We start from the raw sequence: 16,621 nt of genomic DNA, 5'->3' as shown, positions 1-16,621 counted from the left end.
ATATATGTTATATTTTATATTGCTACTACGGTACATTTTTAGTCTACTTTATACCTGTGTTATGCTTTCCATCCTTTGTAACTGAGCTACTGTGTGGAACAATTTCCCTTGTGGATCATTAAAGTTTGTCTAAGTCTATAGATGCATTTTTAATTTTCTTATTTTTTAAATGAAAGCCTACAATTAGAAGGGTTTTAATCAACAGATTAATGTGACTTTTTCCAAATCAATTAAAGGCAGTTACAATTGTAAATGCCACACTGTTGATTTTTAAAAAGTTATTTTATTTGCTGTTGTATTGAAACGCTGGCTGAATATCTGATATTAAGACAATTTTCTGTTCAAGTGTTGCCCTCAATACAAATGATTTACTTTTATCACCAACTTTTATTATAAACTAATTACAATTAATTATAGTCGTCGCATTTAACATATACACGTTAATTGTATTTATAATTAATACTGTGATCTGGGTCTGTTTTAAGTTCTGATAACTTTATTTACAAAAAATAACATAAGATTCATTAAAACAATAAAACAATTAGTTATATTTTCCTCCGTTCACTGCAGTATAACTGCTGATTCATACTCCAGGCCAAATGGGGGCGGTAATACTTCATTGAATACCAACCGCCAACAAAACTACAGGAAAAAAAAGCAGAAGAAGAATTTAAAAAAAAGGCGGAAATATAAGAAAAGTCAGTCGAAGCAGTCTGAACGAAGTGCGTCTGTTCATTTATATAGTAGGTGTTTGATTTATTATTATTATTGTCTGTTGATAAGCAGCGCAAAAGGCCCATGTATAGACCTAATTAATGTCTCATATATGTTTATGTAATCTAAACGAGAACCCGGCATCGCCTAAGTTAAACGTAGTAATCGTAAGGGACCATTATGAGCATGTACGAAATAAAGTTAAACCATAACTATCTATTAATAATAATGTTGGCTCGATTGGCAAACTTTTATTACTATGCTGTATTTTGTATGATGGGCTTAAACAGACGGCAATGATTTGTCTTTACTTTTCACAACATGAGGCAAAGCGACTCCAGGTTTTTTCGTCAACACTCGGGCATCTTCGGCGCAACATTTCTGTAGCCGAGAATCCAGCCTTGGAAAAAAACCAAAAAACTACATCGTACTATCTCGTCTTGGTTATTGTACGGCCATAGGGGTGTGACGTCACGGCTGTCACACGCAAACAAATATCATTACATGTGTTCAACATCTCACCTACCAGGTGTTTCGTTTGGAACAATGGAGACATATGTTACAGAAGGAAATCTATTTTCCTCAACAATTGGTTCAACAAAGATATTGTTTTGGTGAGTCAGCTTTTCAATAGGGAAGGTCAACTTTTTAATTGCCAAGAATTTCTCAACCATTTTGGGGTCCCTGTGACTCTTAGGCAATTTGCCGTTGTGTTTGGTGCCATTCCAACAGGTGTTGTTGTGTTGTACAGGGTTTGCTCGCCTCCTCTTTCTGCTGTGAAAATTGTGAGTGGTCCACTTGACACTCCCGTGGGGAAACTTCGCTTTGATCAGAAAAACAACGTAGGGGTCCGCAGCTTGTTCCAGGATGATTGTGTGTCTGTCTCCTATATGTAATTGCGCTCTGGAATAATATTGTGAATGACATCTGCTGGGTCAAGACGTGGTCCCTTCCTGACAGGTATTTACTTACCAACTAAGTCAAAGAGATGTATTTTGAAATCATTCATCGTTATTGCCCTGTGAAGACTGTGATGGTTGGATACAAGAAGGACATTGATGTTACCTGAACCTTATGTAATATGCATCCAGAGACTGTTTACCACCTGTTTTGGACTTGTTGAAGCGCTCGATCACTGTGGCAGGGCATCTGTCGCTTCATCCTGGACAATATTCTTGACAAATTTGTGCTTTGTTTTAAAGATGTGAAATTTGGTTTTACACTGTATAAACAAAGGTTTGGAAGGGAATTTTCCCTTTCAAACCTCATTGTGCTATTGACTAAGTTTTGTATTAATGGATGTGGGTTTCTCAATGCCCGACCTGTCTTTTGTGCCTTTAAAGGGGAATTAGAGCTCTCCATTGGGACACTCTCTACCTCTAACAGCCAGAAAGCTGTGAGAACGAAGATGCTGTGTTCCAAATTTAAGTTGTTTACTGGAGTTGAGTGAGCCTATGGCTTTGCACTTTGTTTATTTTATATATATATATATATATATATATATATATATATATATATATATATATATATATATATATATATATATATATATATATATATATATATATATATATATGTTTTTTGCATTCTATTTTGGTTGCTTTGAATTTATAACCCCTGGCGCTGTTTTGTACTCTTTTTGTACTGTTTTGTGCTGTTTTTGTACTTATTTTGATTGTTGTTTCTTGTCTGTTTGTAAATGTTGAAATTTATAAATTAAGGTTTAAAAAAACAAAAAAACATTACATGTGTTCCCTCTTCACACAAATGTAAACATCTTCCTCATTAGCATGCCTCGTGTTATAGATGTCGAAACAAATTAGTGTAATATCTAATAGTAGTCATTTTAATTTACAATTTTTTAAGTGCCAATTAGAAAAAACAAGCTGCTGGCTTAACATATTCCTGTGTGGTACTTATAGATGGTCTGTAATTATATAGCGCTTTACTATACCTGGAATAAAACCCAAAAGCGCTTTACATTATACATCACATTCACCCATTCACACACACAAATAGCGGAAGCTGCCATGTAAGGTGCTAACCACGGACCCATAGGAGCAGTAAGGGGTTTGGTATCTTGCTCAGGGACACCTTGACATGAGCCATGCCAAATTTTGTTGTAGGAAATCAGTACAACTCTGTACTAAAGGTTTTGTTCAGCTAAATCCTGTTATGAATACATGCAATTTAACAGCCGTAATGTGTGTCCATTTCAGATGTCTGACACAGCAACTGAGGATGAGGTACAGGGCCTCCGACGCCAGCTGAGGCAGAAGGAGGAGCAGATCCAGGAGGCTGCCCGTGCCGGCTTGGATCTTCTCAATCAGCTCATGGAAATGCAGACTAGGCTGGAGGAACAGAGAATAGATATGACAAGTGCTCTAGAGGTATGACATTACAAGTCTTGCCACTAAGTGAAAGTACTGTTTTTTCTAACTATAAGCCACACCAACTACATTTTAGAAGAAAACATAATGTTTCCATATATTAGCCACAACGGACTAAGCCGCAGATATATACGCTGTAAAATGAGTTATTTACACGGTAAGATTCTGTAAATATTTATTTACATACCATAATTGTTTCCAAACGGTGCCTGTAACACAGCAGTAAAACAACTGATCAAACAAAGCAGAAGTCATCGTCATGGACCCACTGGCTGCGAAAGCTTGCTCTCCAGTCAGCTAAAGAGACTCTAACTCCACGATGACGTGAATTTACTGAGGAATTTGTGAAACTGAAACAATACAAAACGAATGCTGTTGCAAGTTAATAATACTAAAACAGACCATTGTAAACGTGGCAGCATATTTGCTATTGCTAACGACTATAGCGTCATTACATTACGAAAGCACATAAAAATATGCATGAAAACACTCCTACAGACATCACACATAGGACAGTTTAGGAAGTATAAACAGTTTTAGTTATACTCTAGAACTTACAAACGTTGCTTGGATGAATGAAGTATCCATACAAATAGAACTCTACGGACGGCTAGAAGACTGAACGGCACACGGATAAAAAAAATTAAAAAAAAGCACTGCAGGTAAATGGAAGGACACTGCAACACCTGCCGTGAGTGAAGTCGTCCAAAAGATGGCGCCATTGCACAATCAACAAAACACCCTCTCTGTGTTTTTGCTTATTTATTTATTTTTTGTAAAATTATTTTTTGGTGTCCACCAGCGAAGAAAAATCTAGAAATTTGCCGCACAGTTCAAAGTGTAGGAAAAAAGTAGCAGCCTTATAGTCCGGAATTTACGGTACTTTTCTTTTATGGTTAAGTCAACTAAATTTTGACTCAGATCTCATCGGGAAATGTCAAAAATATACCAGTATTTTGATACCAAGACGATACCAACACACAAAACAATACATTGATACTTGCTTTTTTCAGTATCCTCTGTACCAAATACTGTATAACACTTTTTCCTCAGTGAGCTGCGTTGATTCTTTGTGTGAACACCAAGCAGTCAGCGCCTGCTGTCTTCACAAAATGAGCCAGTGTTTCCCATATTTTTATTTAAAAAAGTATTTGTGTCACAAATACTTATTTGGTGTTTTTTGCTCATAAACGGATTATAATGGAACTATGGCGGTATATATCGTAACTCTGCTTGCCAAAACACCTCATACACACAAGCTTTGCCAGAGAATAAGATGTAGCAGAAAGGATCTGTGATGTCAATTGAGCAACTTTGTTGCTATATTTAGCATTACGGTTGCACAATTTTAAACAAATAATGTATCTGAAAACTCGATTTTTGATTGCAATTTTTTGGGCAAAAACTACAAAAGTTCCTGTGTTGCTCAAAGCTGCTTTTCCTGCATTATTAAAACAAGTAACAAACAACATTCTGCATGTGGTAGTTTGCGCTCTTTTTGGACTTGTGGACCGCTTGGATTTGATGACCAAATAAATGCAATATGCAAGACACGCTCCTCTTTGACTTTTAATGTACACCTCTCCTCGCTAAATATAACGTACAAGTCGCAAAATCGGCTCCATAGAACCTTTCTGCTGCGTCTTCTCTGGCATAGCAGGTACAATTATAAATGAAAAATAGTTGTTATTGTCACTTATTAGCATATTAATAACCACATTAGTGTGTGTTTTGATGTACTGAGTGGTTATAGAACACTGCTGTTCTTTTTTAAATGTATAGTAACCTCTTCGCAGCTGCTACTGCAATTTAGATTCAGTGCAGGAAGATGTTGAAGCACAGTAATTGTAAATACTTGACACTTTAAAACACTTCTCAAAAAAGTAGTCAATTTAAAAGTACATGGATTCTGTTTTTTTAATTTTTTTATTGTAGTATAAAAAAAGTATGGAGAATGGTGGAAATTCATCTGTATCAACTACTGAAATGCTGGTATTGTGACAACCCTACTGCTAACAAGGCTTTCTACAACAAGTACTGATTCACCCTATGTATAGGTAGCAACACTTATTCAGCTTTAATACAAATTAATGTATATAATTGTTTTCTTACATTTAGTTTCTCTTACAAGAAAAGCCACACAAAAATGGTATAGAGCTTTCCTTTTATTTTGTTAGTAAATCAGCAGGGGATCAATTACTTATTTTTTTTCACATTAATTGGAACATAACTGTAGAAAACATGCAGAGTAAGTATTAAAGTTGTGGCTCTCACTCAATTAGTGCAGGCTCAGAGTAGGCATTCATTATGAACATGTTCATAACCAGCTATTATTCTGTCTCTGATGTATGTTAGGGTCTTGAGCAAGACAAGTATACTCTGCAGAGGGAAGTGGAGCTGAAATCCAAGCTCCTTGATTCTTTGCAATCAGAATTTGACTATTTGAAGAAGCAGCAGAGACAGAAGATGGACAAGGAAACGGAGCAACTGGAGAGGAGCCATAAGACAACACTGAATGAGCTCAACAACAAGGTATAACAACACACTCTTTAAATGTAATACAGTGTAAAACAGTGCTTCCCAACTATTTTCTGTTACGCCCCCCCCTGTAAAGAAGAAAATATTTTGCGTCCCCTACTCTCCACCGTGACTGTATATAGTATAATTTGTGTATAAAATTGTTATAACTATATTGGAACATAACTGTAGAAAACATGCAATGTGAGTATTAAAGTAGTAGCTCTCACTCAATTAGTGCAGGCTCAGAGTAAGCATTCATTATGAACATGTTCATAACCAGCTAAAGTGGAAAAGTGTTCTGTGGTCTGACGAGTCCACATTTCAAATTGTTTTTGGAAACTGTGGACGTCAAGTCCTCCGGTCTAAAGAGGAAAAGAACCATCCAGATTGTTATAGGCGCAAAGTTCCAAAAGCCAGCATCTGTGATGGTATGGGGGTGTATTAGTGCCCAAGGCATAGGTAACTTACACATCTGTGAAGGCACCATTAATGCTGAAAGGTACATTCAGGTTTTGGAGCAACATATGTTGCCATCCAAGCAATGTTATCATGGACGCCCCTGCTTATTTCAGCAAGACAATGTCAAGTCACATTCTGCACGTGTTACAACAGCGTGGCTTTTTAGTAAAAGAGTGCGGGCCGGGTGCTAGACTGTCCTGGTTGTAGTCCAGACCTGTCTCCCATTGAAAATGTGTGGCGCATTATGAAGCGTAAAATACGACAACGGAGACATAATGAAATGAAACAAGTCAACTGCAGATAATATAAGGGATTTTGTAGGGACATGCTACCGAGTATTCTTCTGCATATTATTTTACTGTGCGCATAACTAGTTTTTGTTTTTTTAACATGAAGACTTTCTATATCGTATGTGTTTTGTATTTTACAATACTGTATCTTTTATATTCAGACAAGTGTTTTTGCATTCATCACTTGATTAAGTTGTTTCTCTTAGATGCTGGGATTACAATCTTCTTTGGATGAGACACGGCTAAATGAGAAACAGTTGAAAGAAAAACTTGATGTTCAGACCGAGGTGCTGCATAACAAGATGGAGGAGTTACGTGTTCTCAATCAACACACTCCATGTTCACCAACATCAGAGTTACTGGAGTTGCAAAACAAGGTCTTGCATTTGGAGAAGATCAAGGTGAAGGAGACATATCATACAACATGTTGCATATTGCATGTGTTAAATCATTGGTGTCTTCTAGTTGGAGTTGGAACTTGCACAAAAGACATCAAAGTACAGGGAACAACAGCTGCAGTTGACCAATAACAGCTTACAGCACAATCTGCAGAAAATCACAGAGGAGAGCAACAAAGAAGTTGCCACCTGGCAGAAGGCATTAGAGGTAGGTACAGTATGTTTTAGTAGCTCCCATTCTGATGCATTGTTATGCATCAAGTATGGTGACAAAAGTCTTGTGCGTAAAAACCATACTGCGTGCGCGCAGACTCTCACAATGTGTCTTTCTCTTTCTTTACATGCACAACTTTTCACCCTTTTGCAACTTACTGTAGGTGCGGGCATTGAATAGACGGCCCAACAACTCCCCTCCTTTCTGATTGTTGACTTTTAATGTACATAGACTGCCTCCTGGTCAGAGACAGTCCAGAGGCACCACATCCGATGCCCACGTAATGCTGTAGCGCAGGGGTCCCCAAACTACGGCCTGTGGGCCGTTTCCGGCCCGCCAGCGTCCAAAATCAGGCCCGCGGGAAGTCACAAGTATAAAAAGAAAAGAAAAAAAATATTTTTCTGTCTTTTCTTATCCACTTTGTACCGCTTGCTACTCACGGTGTCTCCTAGCCGCTCAGGCAAATCATATTGTCTAAAAATGCATTTTCTCATCGATAACGTGACATCATCGCGCGTGCGGAAAGTGCGCTATATATGTCTATATATATATATATATATATATATATATATATATATATATATATATATATATATATATATATATATATATATATATATATATATATATATATATATATATATATATATGCATACTGTATATACATATACACAGCCCGGCCAAATTGTTTTAACCCAATGCGGCCCCCAAGTCAAAAAGTTTGGGGACCCCTGCTTTAAAATATCCACTGTGACCGAGTGAGTTGAGTTGGAGTTTTCCAAAAGCTCTATTTTCAAGTAAAACAACCAACGTTTGTAACATGTTTTTAAAAGATCTGTGTTGGTGTGAACAAAGCCTCTTCTATTGTGATAAAACCTGTCTTCTGCTGGATTTTTCATTCATTTGAATTTCATAATTTTCACAGCTAAAGACAACATCTGAAGGTTTTGTGCAATTTTTTAAAAATCTAAATTTGAATTGTTGATTTTCTCCTCTTGCAGGTCGAATAAAAAGGATGCTAGTTTAACAACACAATGTCAAAAACGACGAGACCACATACTTATTTGCCTCTCCTCTGTGCCACAGGAATGTCGGGAGGCCAACCGAGAACTCCAGATGCATTTGGACACCTTCCTTCAACAAGCCCAGGACCCAGACAGTAAAGGCAACTCTCTCTTTGCTGAGGTAAGATCAGAACTCTCAAATACTTACTGCATTTCTAGAGGACTTGATGTACCACTTTTGCTTCAAGTTGCCTTCATAGTCAGATCGGTCTTGAATTTGACAAGGTTTTTAACAACATCCCTACAAAACGAACAAGTGAACTTATCAAGTGTGAAATGATACAGCCATGCAAATATTTGGTCATAAGTCTTTCAGCGGGCTCTTCAAAGCAGGCTGATTGGAGTATAAGAGAGTTTCTCCACTACGACTTGTTAGCTACAGCTGTGCTCAGACATATTGTACATAATTGTGCAAAAATGCTTTTCTCCAAAGTTTTGAACTAAGCTCGGGGGTCAGTATTGTGTCATTCCTGGGCTGGATTTGGCCCCTGTGCTGCCAGTTGAAAAGTCCTGTGCTAGGGTTGCACGATTAATCGGCATCGAATTGATATTTTAATTAGTGCGATAAATAGCTGCAAGAAGCTGAAGGGTTTTTTTTCTCCTCCGTCACCAGCATTTGAGTGACAGAAATGTTCGCCAATCAGAATTGTTGAGTCTTGCGTTATTTGCCTCCTGGCCAACCAAAAGTGTTTAAAGAAACAGCAAGTGTGAGTGCGCTGCAGTGGAAGCAGCCAGTATGCTAATAACAAACACCACTTGCTCCTTGTTAAAATGTTTAATGGTGAATAGGCATGGGCTGATAGTCAATAAGTCAATCAATTGAAAAATATATATAAACGTGATGTTGAAATACTTTACCAGCGTCAATAAACTGCTATGTCTTTGTGTTTGTTTTCTTTGTGAACTGGGAAGAAAGAGAAAGAGGTCTCACACTGTGCATCGCTCTCAGCACGATTGTTTAACGATTGAATTAACTAAACAGAGTGAACCCTCTTCTTAGTCTTTTACAATCTTTGTCCTGGTCGGCAGAGAGCAACACCACTCTCTTACACAATTACACACTCAGGAAGCACGACACTGAGCCTCACTCCTCACAACTCACTAGTGAGAAGTTCTGCAAAGTAACAAAAATTAAGAGAAACAAACATGATAACATAGCCAAATGTCTCGTTGTCGGAATATTTCAGATTCAAATCGGATGGGCAGTATGAGCTCATCAACACAGACGAATGAGAGAGAATGCGGTGATCACGTGACTGTAACAAAAAAAGACAACCCGACGTAATTTTTCCAACAGGAAAAAAAAAGCACTTTAAGATGTTCAATGTTTATTTAAATTACATTTTTGCTTACAGAAATGAGAATCCATTTAATTTTTTTGTTTGGTTATTTAGGATAACAAAGTTATTTACCTTCTAATTACAGTACAATGGTAAACAATTATACGGTAATGACAAATAAAAATGTATATCCTTTTAAAGCAGCGCTAAATACATTTTCAACCGTGGAATAAAGAAATCTCCCGCTGGTTTTCTTTGCTTCAAACCTGCATCCGCCCCGATACATTCTTGGTAGTAGCGTCATGTTTGTAGCGCAATCGAAGATCTTTTCTTGATAGTGTCTGCTATTTAACATCAGCATAGCCATTAGAGATGTAATAATTGTGCGAATATGACAGCCTGTCAGAAATGTCACTATGACGCTATATGCGCTAGTAGTTATCATGGGAAATGTGGTCTTCTACTGGCAAAACACTACCGCTTTGAAAGTTCTTAAGTGGGGCTTTTAAAGTAAATTGTTGCATATTGTTCTAATTTGTGGCACATTGAGACAAGCATATGTTGATTGGCAGTCTAAAAGTAACATGTCTTCCTTCACTTGTTAGTTTTGTTTATTTATATGTATAAAATATAAAAATCGCAATTTTGTAAAGAAAAATTGCAATTACTTTTTTTCTCAAATTGGTGCAGGCCTAGTGTGTGTTCGCCTATCTTCGTGTGTTCATTTAAATTATATATTACAAATATTGTGCTGTTCTCTAATCGAATGTATACAGACATGATATAACATTGCTCTGTTCATGTGTACATATTTTTCTGCACTTCAGTTGGAGGATAAACGATCTGAAATGGAGAGAAAACTCATCAGCATGAAAGTCCAGTATGAGTCTCTTCAAACACAACATGCTTTCAACAAACAGCAGTTGCAGCGCATGAAGGTAACTCAATATTCAATATTAATGTACACTATTATGTATTCTCCTTTGCATTTTAATTATAGTAATGCTAGTAAACACTACAAAAAAACTAACAAATCTGTGGAACATTACATGGGACATGTGAGTGTCAAAACAGCCAAAAGAGGTTGGTAGATAAGAATACATCTAAAGGTAAAATATAGTGTAGAAATGCACCCAATTGTAGGAAATCATCCATCCATTTTTACAGCTTGTCCCTAATTTTGAATTACAAAATGATATTTTCTGAAAGGGTTTTCACATGCCTGAATACTGTATGTGTGTTCTTCAGGTCCAGATTGCCACACTGATGCAGCTCCTGGGTTCAAGGGCCGACCCCTCTCAAGTGGAGAGACTGCAGTCAATGCTCTCTGAGAAGAATGAAGAAATACATCATTTGATGGGCAAGCTGCAGAAACTAGAGAAGTTGGAGGTGAGTGATGATCATCTAGAATTTGCAGATAATCTGGCGAGTTTACTGTCTTTCTCTATGTGTCAACTATTACTGATGAATACATTCACCTTTACCTTTCTGGTAGGGAAAGAAAATATTAACTTCACAATGTAATCGATTGATGGCTGATACTATAAAAAGAGTAAAATATATATAAAACTAAATGAATATAAATTTAACTAATTATTTTATTCACTCATTTTCTACTCTGGTTGTCTTCATTGGTCAGAGCTGGAGCTTACAAATTATATACTCAAGTAAAGAAATCATACATACATCTATATTCTATACACCCTGGACTGATCACCAGTCAATCACAGTACACATATATGCACACATGCATACAGACTATAGACAATTTACACTATACAATTTATAACATGTATTTTTTTAACTCCATAAATAGTGTAGAGTGTTTTTTTAGTCCAGAATGTGTTTTATTTGATTCATTATTGAAGTACTTTATGATAAATATTTCGAGGTGAGCTTTCCAGCATTTTTTAATCCTCTATTATGACACATCAAATGAGTTTTCATGCACATGGTTCAAAAACCATAGTGAAATTAGGACATCATTTTATAAAGGTTAATTATATTGTGCACTGACAAAAAATGAATAAACAAATACAACTTTTCACTATGTCTTTTCTTCCACTTTTATAAGCACAGCGCCATATTAAAATAAGATACAGTATTTCACTATATTTAGCAAGTATCAACTATGTTTGTCTGCAGGTATTGCTGAAGACCCAGGAGAGTAATCAACCAACAGCCAGTGATGGCCAGGATGAAACATATTATACTGACCTGCTGAAAATGAAACTTGACAATACAATGTGAGTAAAGTTGTTTTCACTCTAAAATGTTTTATGCCTGGTGCCCACTTGGATATTACTTTTTTAATGTTTATTCTAAATGTTTATGTTTAGGAGTCAAGCTTTTTGTATTTGCAAGTTTATGACCAGTATACTTATCAACATTCATACTTTTATCAAAATAATCTACACAAAAAGGTATATGCATACAAAACAGGTAATGAAACAAGAAATTAAGGTGTAATAAATTAAAGCAGTGCTCGTTGGGGACTATTATAGTAGGAGTAGCTAGCTCAACAATGCAGTTTGTATTATGTAATCAATATTTGTGTGTGCGTGTGTGTGTTTGTTTGTGTGTGAGCAGTAAGGATGTGGAACGTTTAGGAGATGAACTTTCCCTGCAAAGGATGAAGTCCTTGTCAGAAAGCCAGAAAGCCCTGGAACTGGAGAGGAAGCTCTTCTCCTCTGAACGTCATGTTAAAAAGGTACATAGATAAAGACTTACCGTATGTGTGTGATCGTGTGTATCAATGATACACCCACACCACAAAAATACATTTAAAATCATCCAAATCACATCAATAATGTATTATTTCTTGTTAGTGATGATCAAAGACTTCAACTATTTATTCCACCAAAAAAGAGTTCATAGCAACAGCAGAAAAGGTTTGACTGCATCGACAGATAAATTGATAGATATTAATCAATAGACTTTATGCATTTTTCACTTAGCCTTTATATGGCCCGTCAACTTTTTGGATTTGTGTTTTACTACGGTAGCATCCCAGCAAAGCCATGAAGTATTTGTTTGATTCAATGTTTCTGTTTCCTCCTACAGGCCCAGAGCGATATAATCAGACTACAGCTTAAAGTGGAGGAGCTCCAATACAAATATGAACCCAAAGGTAATTAGATTGTTAGCGTTTTAAGCTATAAGTTACATATAATGCATCAGGATAGGTTTTTGGTTATTTAACACAGCCTCACTTACACAATATGTTATAGCCTATTTCAAAACACGTTTGCAAATGTATTATATACAAAGAAGAAAAGTTTGCAGATACATTGGGTTTTTATTGCTTTTTGTTATTTTTTTTGCAGAAACAAATGTTAGCTCATCCAAGCATGGACGGAAAGAGAAACTACCTGTTGATCCTGCCCTGCCTTCTGAAAATGCTGGACTTGATAAGAACAAGGAAACGGACATCACACAAGCTGTGATTTCTGAGATGGACACACGTCTTGCTGCTGAGACAACATGCTTGTCAGAAGGTGTGCTGGACTTCCCAACATTATCTGCTAGTTAGTGTGATGACAAAATGTTTTCTTTTTGCTTTGACTTAGATGTCCACCTGGAGCCTAAACCTGCAAAATGTACAAAGATTTGTGAGGATGACCCTGCATTCATTCCTAATCCCAGGTCAGAGTTTGGAGTGTGAACAGCAGTGTTCATGCAGTATTAAATAGGAATGTTCCGATCATGCAGCAATGTACAGACATCCTGAATGACAATCAATGCTTCCCATTCAACCTGATGGAGCTTAAGAGGTGCTGCAAAGAGGAATGGACGAAACTCCCAAAAAATAGGTGTACCAAGCTTGTGGTATCGTATTCAAAAAGACCTGAGGCTGTAATTGATGCCAAAGGTGCATCAACAAAGTATTTAGCAAAGGCAGTGATCACTTATATACATTAGATTTTTTTATTTTTTTTATACATTTGCAGCATTTTTTTCACGTTTGCTTTATGGGGTATTGTCTGTAGAATTTTGAGAAGAAGATGTTTTAATTTCATTTTGGAATAAGGCTGTAACATAACAAAATGTGAAGCATTGTGAATACTTTCCGGATGACTGTATACTACCCTTTATATCGACACCTCTTACATGTTGTGTAGTGACTTTGGCAATGTAGACACACTAAAAGTTATTGTTATGTTATCCTCTCTCTATACTCTTATTAACCATCTACACTTCTTAAAATTTACTAAGCACTTATTTCTTAATGTTTTTTAAAGCTACCTTAGCTTAGCTATTAATGTGCCTGCTCCAGAGGCCTGCTCCTGGCTTTCTCTCTGTATGTAACATATTGAGCCTCGTCCTTACGGATAGTGATACTTGATAATGACACTTAAGATACTCAGAAGTGCAGTTTAATTAATGGAGGTGATTATTATTAGCTTAGTGGAGCATCTCCACACTGTATGGAGACTCGTAATTAACTGCAATCCGTTTGTCAGCCAGAGAGGATCAGGGTTTGTGATTGCATTTAAAGACACTAATCTGCAATGGCCGATCACATACTGTTTTTTTCATGAAAATCGACCGATAACAATCGGTGGCTGCTCGATCGGGACATTCCTAGGTGTTAAACATACATTAATTCACTGCACAACGTATCATTTATCATATACTGGCAGTTTGTTATAACTCTATAAACTTTGTCAGAAAAGATACAGTAAATAAATACTGTAGAAAATTCCAGTTCACCAATTGCAAAAACTAACTATTTGATCCCCTGCTGATTTTTTATGTTAACAAATATATGAACAATCCATTATTTTATGGTAGAGATACATGATATAAAAAAGTACATGAATTGAAGGTTGTACAGTAAATTAATTTGACTGAGTAAAATAAGCATGTAAACCTCTTACCAAGGAGCAAGCATTGTGACCCAGAGTGTTTATGTTCTTAAAACACACACATAAGTCCTGTACCTTTTAAGAAACTATTATACTACTAATCTCTACTCATTATGTGTAAAATACACTTGTCACACTAACACTCCCTCCATAAGGGTAAATTTAGTAAACAGGGGAAATCAGATTTTTCCCCAACTGAATGTGGTTATGAAGCAGTATTATTGGTGTGTTGAATTATTTAATTGGGTTTTCTTGTCATCCTCAGCTGTCATGTGGCAGACTGCAGTGTAATGAAAAGGAAGGATGACCAAGAGCAACACCAGGAAAAGAAAAGGAAAGGTCAAAGAGTTGAGGTGATCCATGTGGGATCTGGAAGTACTTTGGAAAATCAGTGTTCTCAGCAGTAGAAATGTTATTGTACCTTTTACACTATGAATATTTATACACAGTAAGTATACAGTATATCACACTGTTGTTGTAGTAACTGGAACAACTTCTCATTGCAAAATATTTTCAAAATAATTGAATATTACTTTCAATTACTTTCAAAACATCTTATATTGACAATAAAGTATATATTTATGCTTTTGTGTAAACTATTCTATTAGTAATTTTAGTTTTTTCTGGGTACACATTACTACTACTACTACTACTACTACAGTATTTATTGTTAATGTAAAAATATAACTAGGCCAAAGTTGTTGTGGCATAAGATGACTTCTGTTCTTTTTGTTGGTTACGCTGCTAATCTTTGGCAGCTTAGTCACAGATGACCATGCTTATTTACGCTCTTGTGTCAGACACTTATTTCGATTTGATGTTTAATTTTTTTATTTAATATATTTTAAAAATATTTAATAATTTAAATCGTTTTGTCATCCTATTTTAGTCAATTATTAGTAATATATTTTCAGTTTTAATGAGTGTTGTAATTATACAATGCACATATTTAATTATAATTTTCACATTTTAACTTGATGTTTTGTTGATACGGTACATTCATGTTTGTTGACAACGCCTAGCATGGCTGTACAAGCCAATTCTTGAGTGACAGTCCCTGTTGCACTTAGTGCAAACATGTGTAGAGACTTCATCCCGCTCCTGCTGTGCGATGGTATTTGCAGTACGTTTCCTCCTGTCTCTCTTCTCCTCTGCGAGCTGGCCTCTCCTCAAATCAGCCTCTGCAATACCCCGTCTAACCGCTTGACGCCAGACATTTCGGTTCTCCGCCTGTATCTCCCAGCTGTCTAAGGGAATATTACACGCCTTCAGATCTCTCTTGCATGCGTCCTTGAACCGGAGGGAGGGACGACCAACAAGTCTGGAACCAGCAGCCAGTTGTCCATACATAATGTCCTTGGTAAGCCGTCCGTCCTCCATCCGCCGAACATGTCCCAGCCATCGAAGACGGCGCTGGCTAAGAAGAGAGTTCATGCTATGGATATTAGCCCGCTGAAGAATGACACTGTGTGGAATATAGTCCTGCCAACTAATACCAAGGAAACGTTTGATGCACCGCATGTGGAAAGCGTTAAGTCGACGCTCTTGTCTCATGTAAGTAGTCCAGGTCTCGCTTCCGTAGAGTAAAGTGCTGAGAATGCAGGCCTGATAAACTCGGATCTTTGTATGTTGAGTAAGAGCGTTGTTTTCCCATACTCGCTTTGCTAGTTTAGCCATGATGGTATTTGCCTTTCCAAGCCTCCTGTCAAGTTCAACATCAAGCGAGAGTTTATTGCTGATTGTCGAGCCTAGGTATATAAAATTATCTACTACTTCTAAAGTGACACCATTCATCTTGATAGCAGGTTTTGCAGCACCTTGAACACTGACATTGGTTTTCTGCAGGCTAACTGTAAGTCCAAACTGTTCACAAGCATTCGCAAAACAATCACTTAGACGTTGTAAGGCTTCTTTGGTGTTGGTAACAAGAGCAGCATCGTCTGCAAAAAGCATCTCTCGGATTAACACTGACCTCCTTTTGGTTTTCGCACGTAATCTTGCCAGATTGAACAATTTGCCGTCAGACCGTGTGTGTAGATAGACACCCTCAATGGATGTGTCAAAAGCGTAGGACAGGAGTATAGAGAAGAATATTCCAAAAAGAGTTGGTGCTAAGACACAGCCCTGCTTAACACCACTGTTGATAGAGAAGGAGTCAGAACAAGATCCATCATACAAGATTGTTCCCTTCATGTTGGAATGGAAAGAGATCAACATGCTGAGTAGTTTTGGAGGACATCCAATCTTTTGTAGTAGCTTGCTAATAAAACTCCAGTATTGTCTGTGAAGTAAAACGTATATAGACATGAAGCCAAAAGATTTTTTTTTTTCATCTATTAAACATCAAATTAATAAAAAACTATGATCAAGCTTACGTGTTATTCTAGTCTTAATTAGCTATGGTAAGTTCAGTCAAAATTTTAT

The 16,621-nt window shown here is 36.8% G+C and overlaps 1 protein-coding gene across 2 annotated transcripts; it reads left to right on the top strand.

Annotated features, from left to right (window-relative positions):
* Positions 1–674: 674 nt before the first annotated feature.
* On the top strand, positions 675–14,750 carry LOC133647930 (protein Spindly-like). 2 transcript variants are annotated; one of them, XM_062043686.1, is made up of 14 exons: positions 675–743; positions 2,934–3,104; positions 5,460–5,636; positions 6,580–6,774; positions 6,839–6,979; positions 8,072–8,170; positions 10,157–10,267; positions 10,578–10,718; positions 11,475–11,575; positions 11,919–12,039; positions 12,393–12,459; positions 12,656–12,826; positions 12,899–12,974; positions 14,463–14,748. In XM_062043686.1, the coding sequence occupies exons 2-14, from the start codon at positions 2,934–2,936 to the stop codon at positions 14,602–14,604; spliced, it is 1,713 nt and encodes a 570-aa protein (XP_061899670.1). In that variant the 5' UTR covers positions 675–743; the 3' UTR covers positions 14,605–14,748. The 2 variants fall into 2 exon arrangements, with proteins under 2 accessions (XP_061899670.1, XP_061899672.1); XM_062043688.1 differs by lacking the exon at positions 675–743 and adding an exon at positions 1,287–1,328 and having other exon boundaries at positions 14,463–14,750.
* The last annotated feature ends 1,871 nt before the right edge of the window (positions 14,751–16,621 follow it).

This window comes from Entelurus aequoreus, linkage group LG04 (genome assembly GCF_033978785.1).
Source record: "Entelurus aequoreus isolate RoL-2023_Sb linkage group LG04, RoL_Eaeq_v1.1, whole genome shotgun sequence".
NCBI classification, from domain to species: domain Eukaryota; kingdom Metazoa; phylum Chordata; class Actinopteri; order Syngnathiformes; family Syngnathidae; genus Entelurus; species Entelurus aequoreus.
The sequence above is the reverse complement of the archived record's forward strand: the minus strand, read 5'-3'. Positions and strand labels throughout refer to the sequence as shown.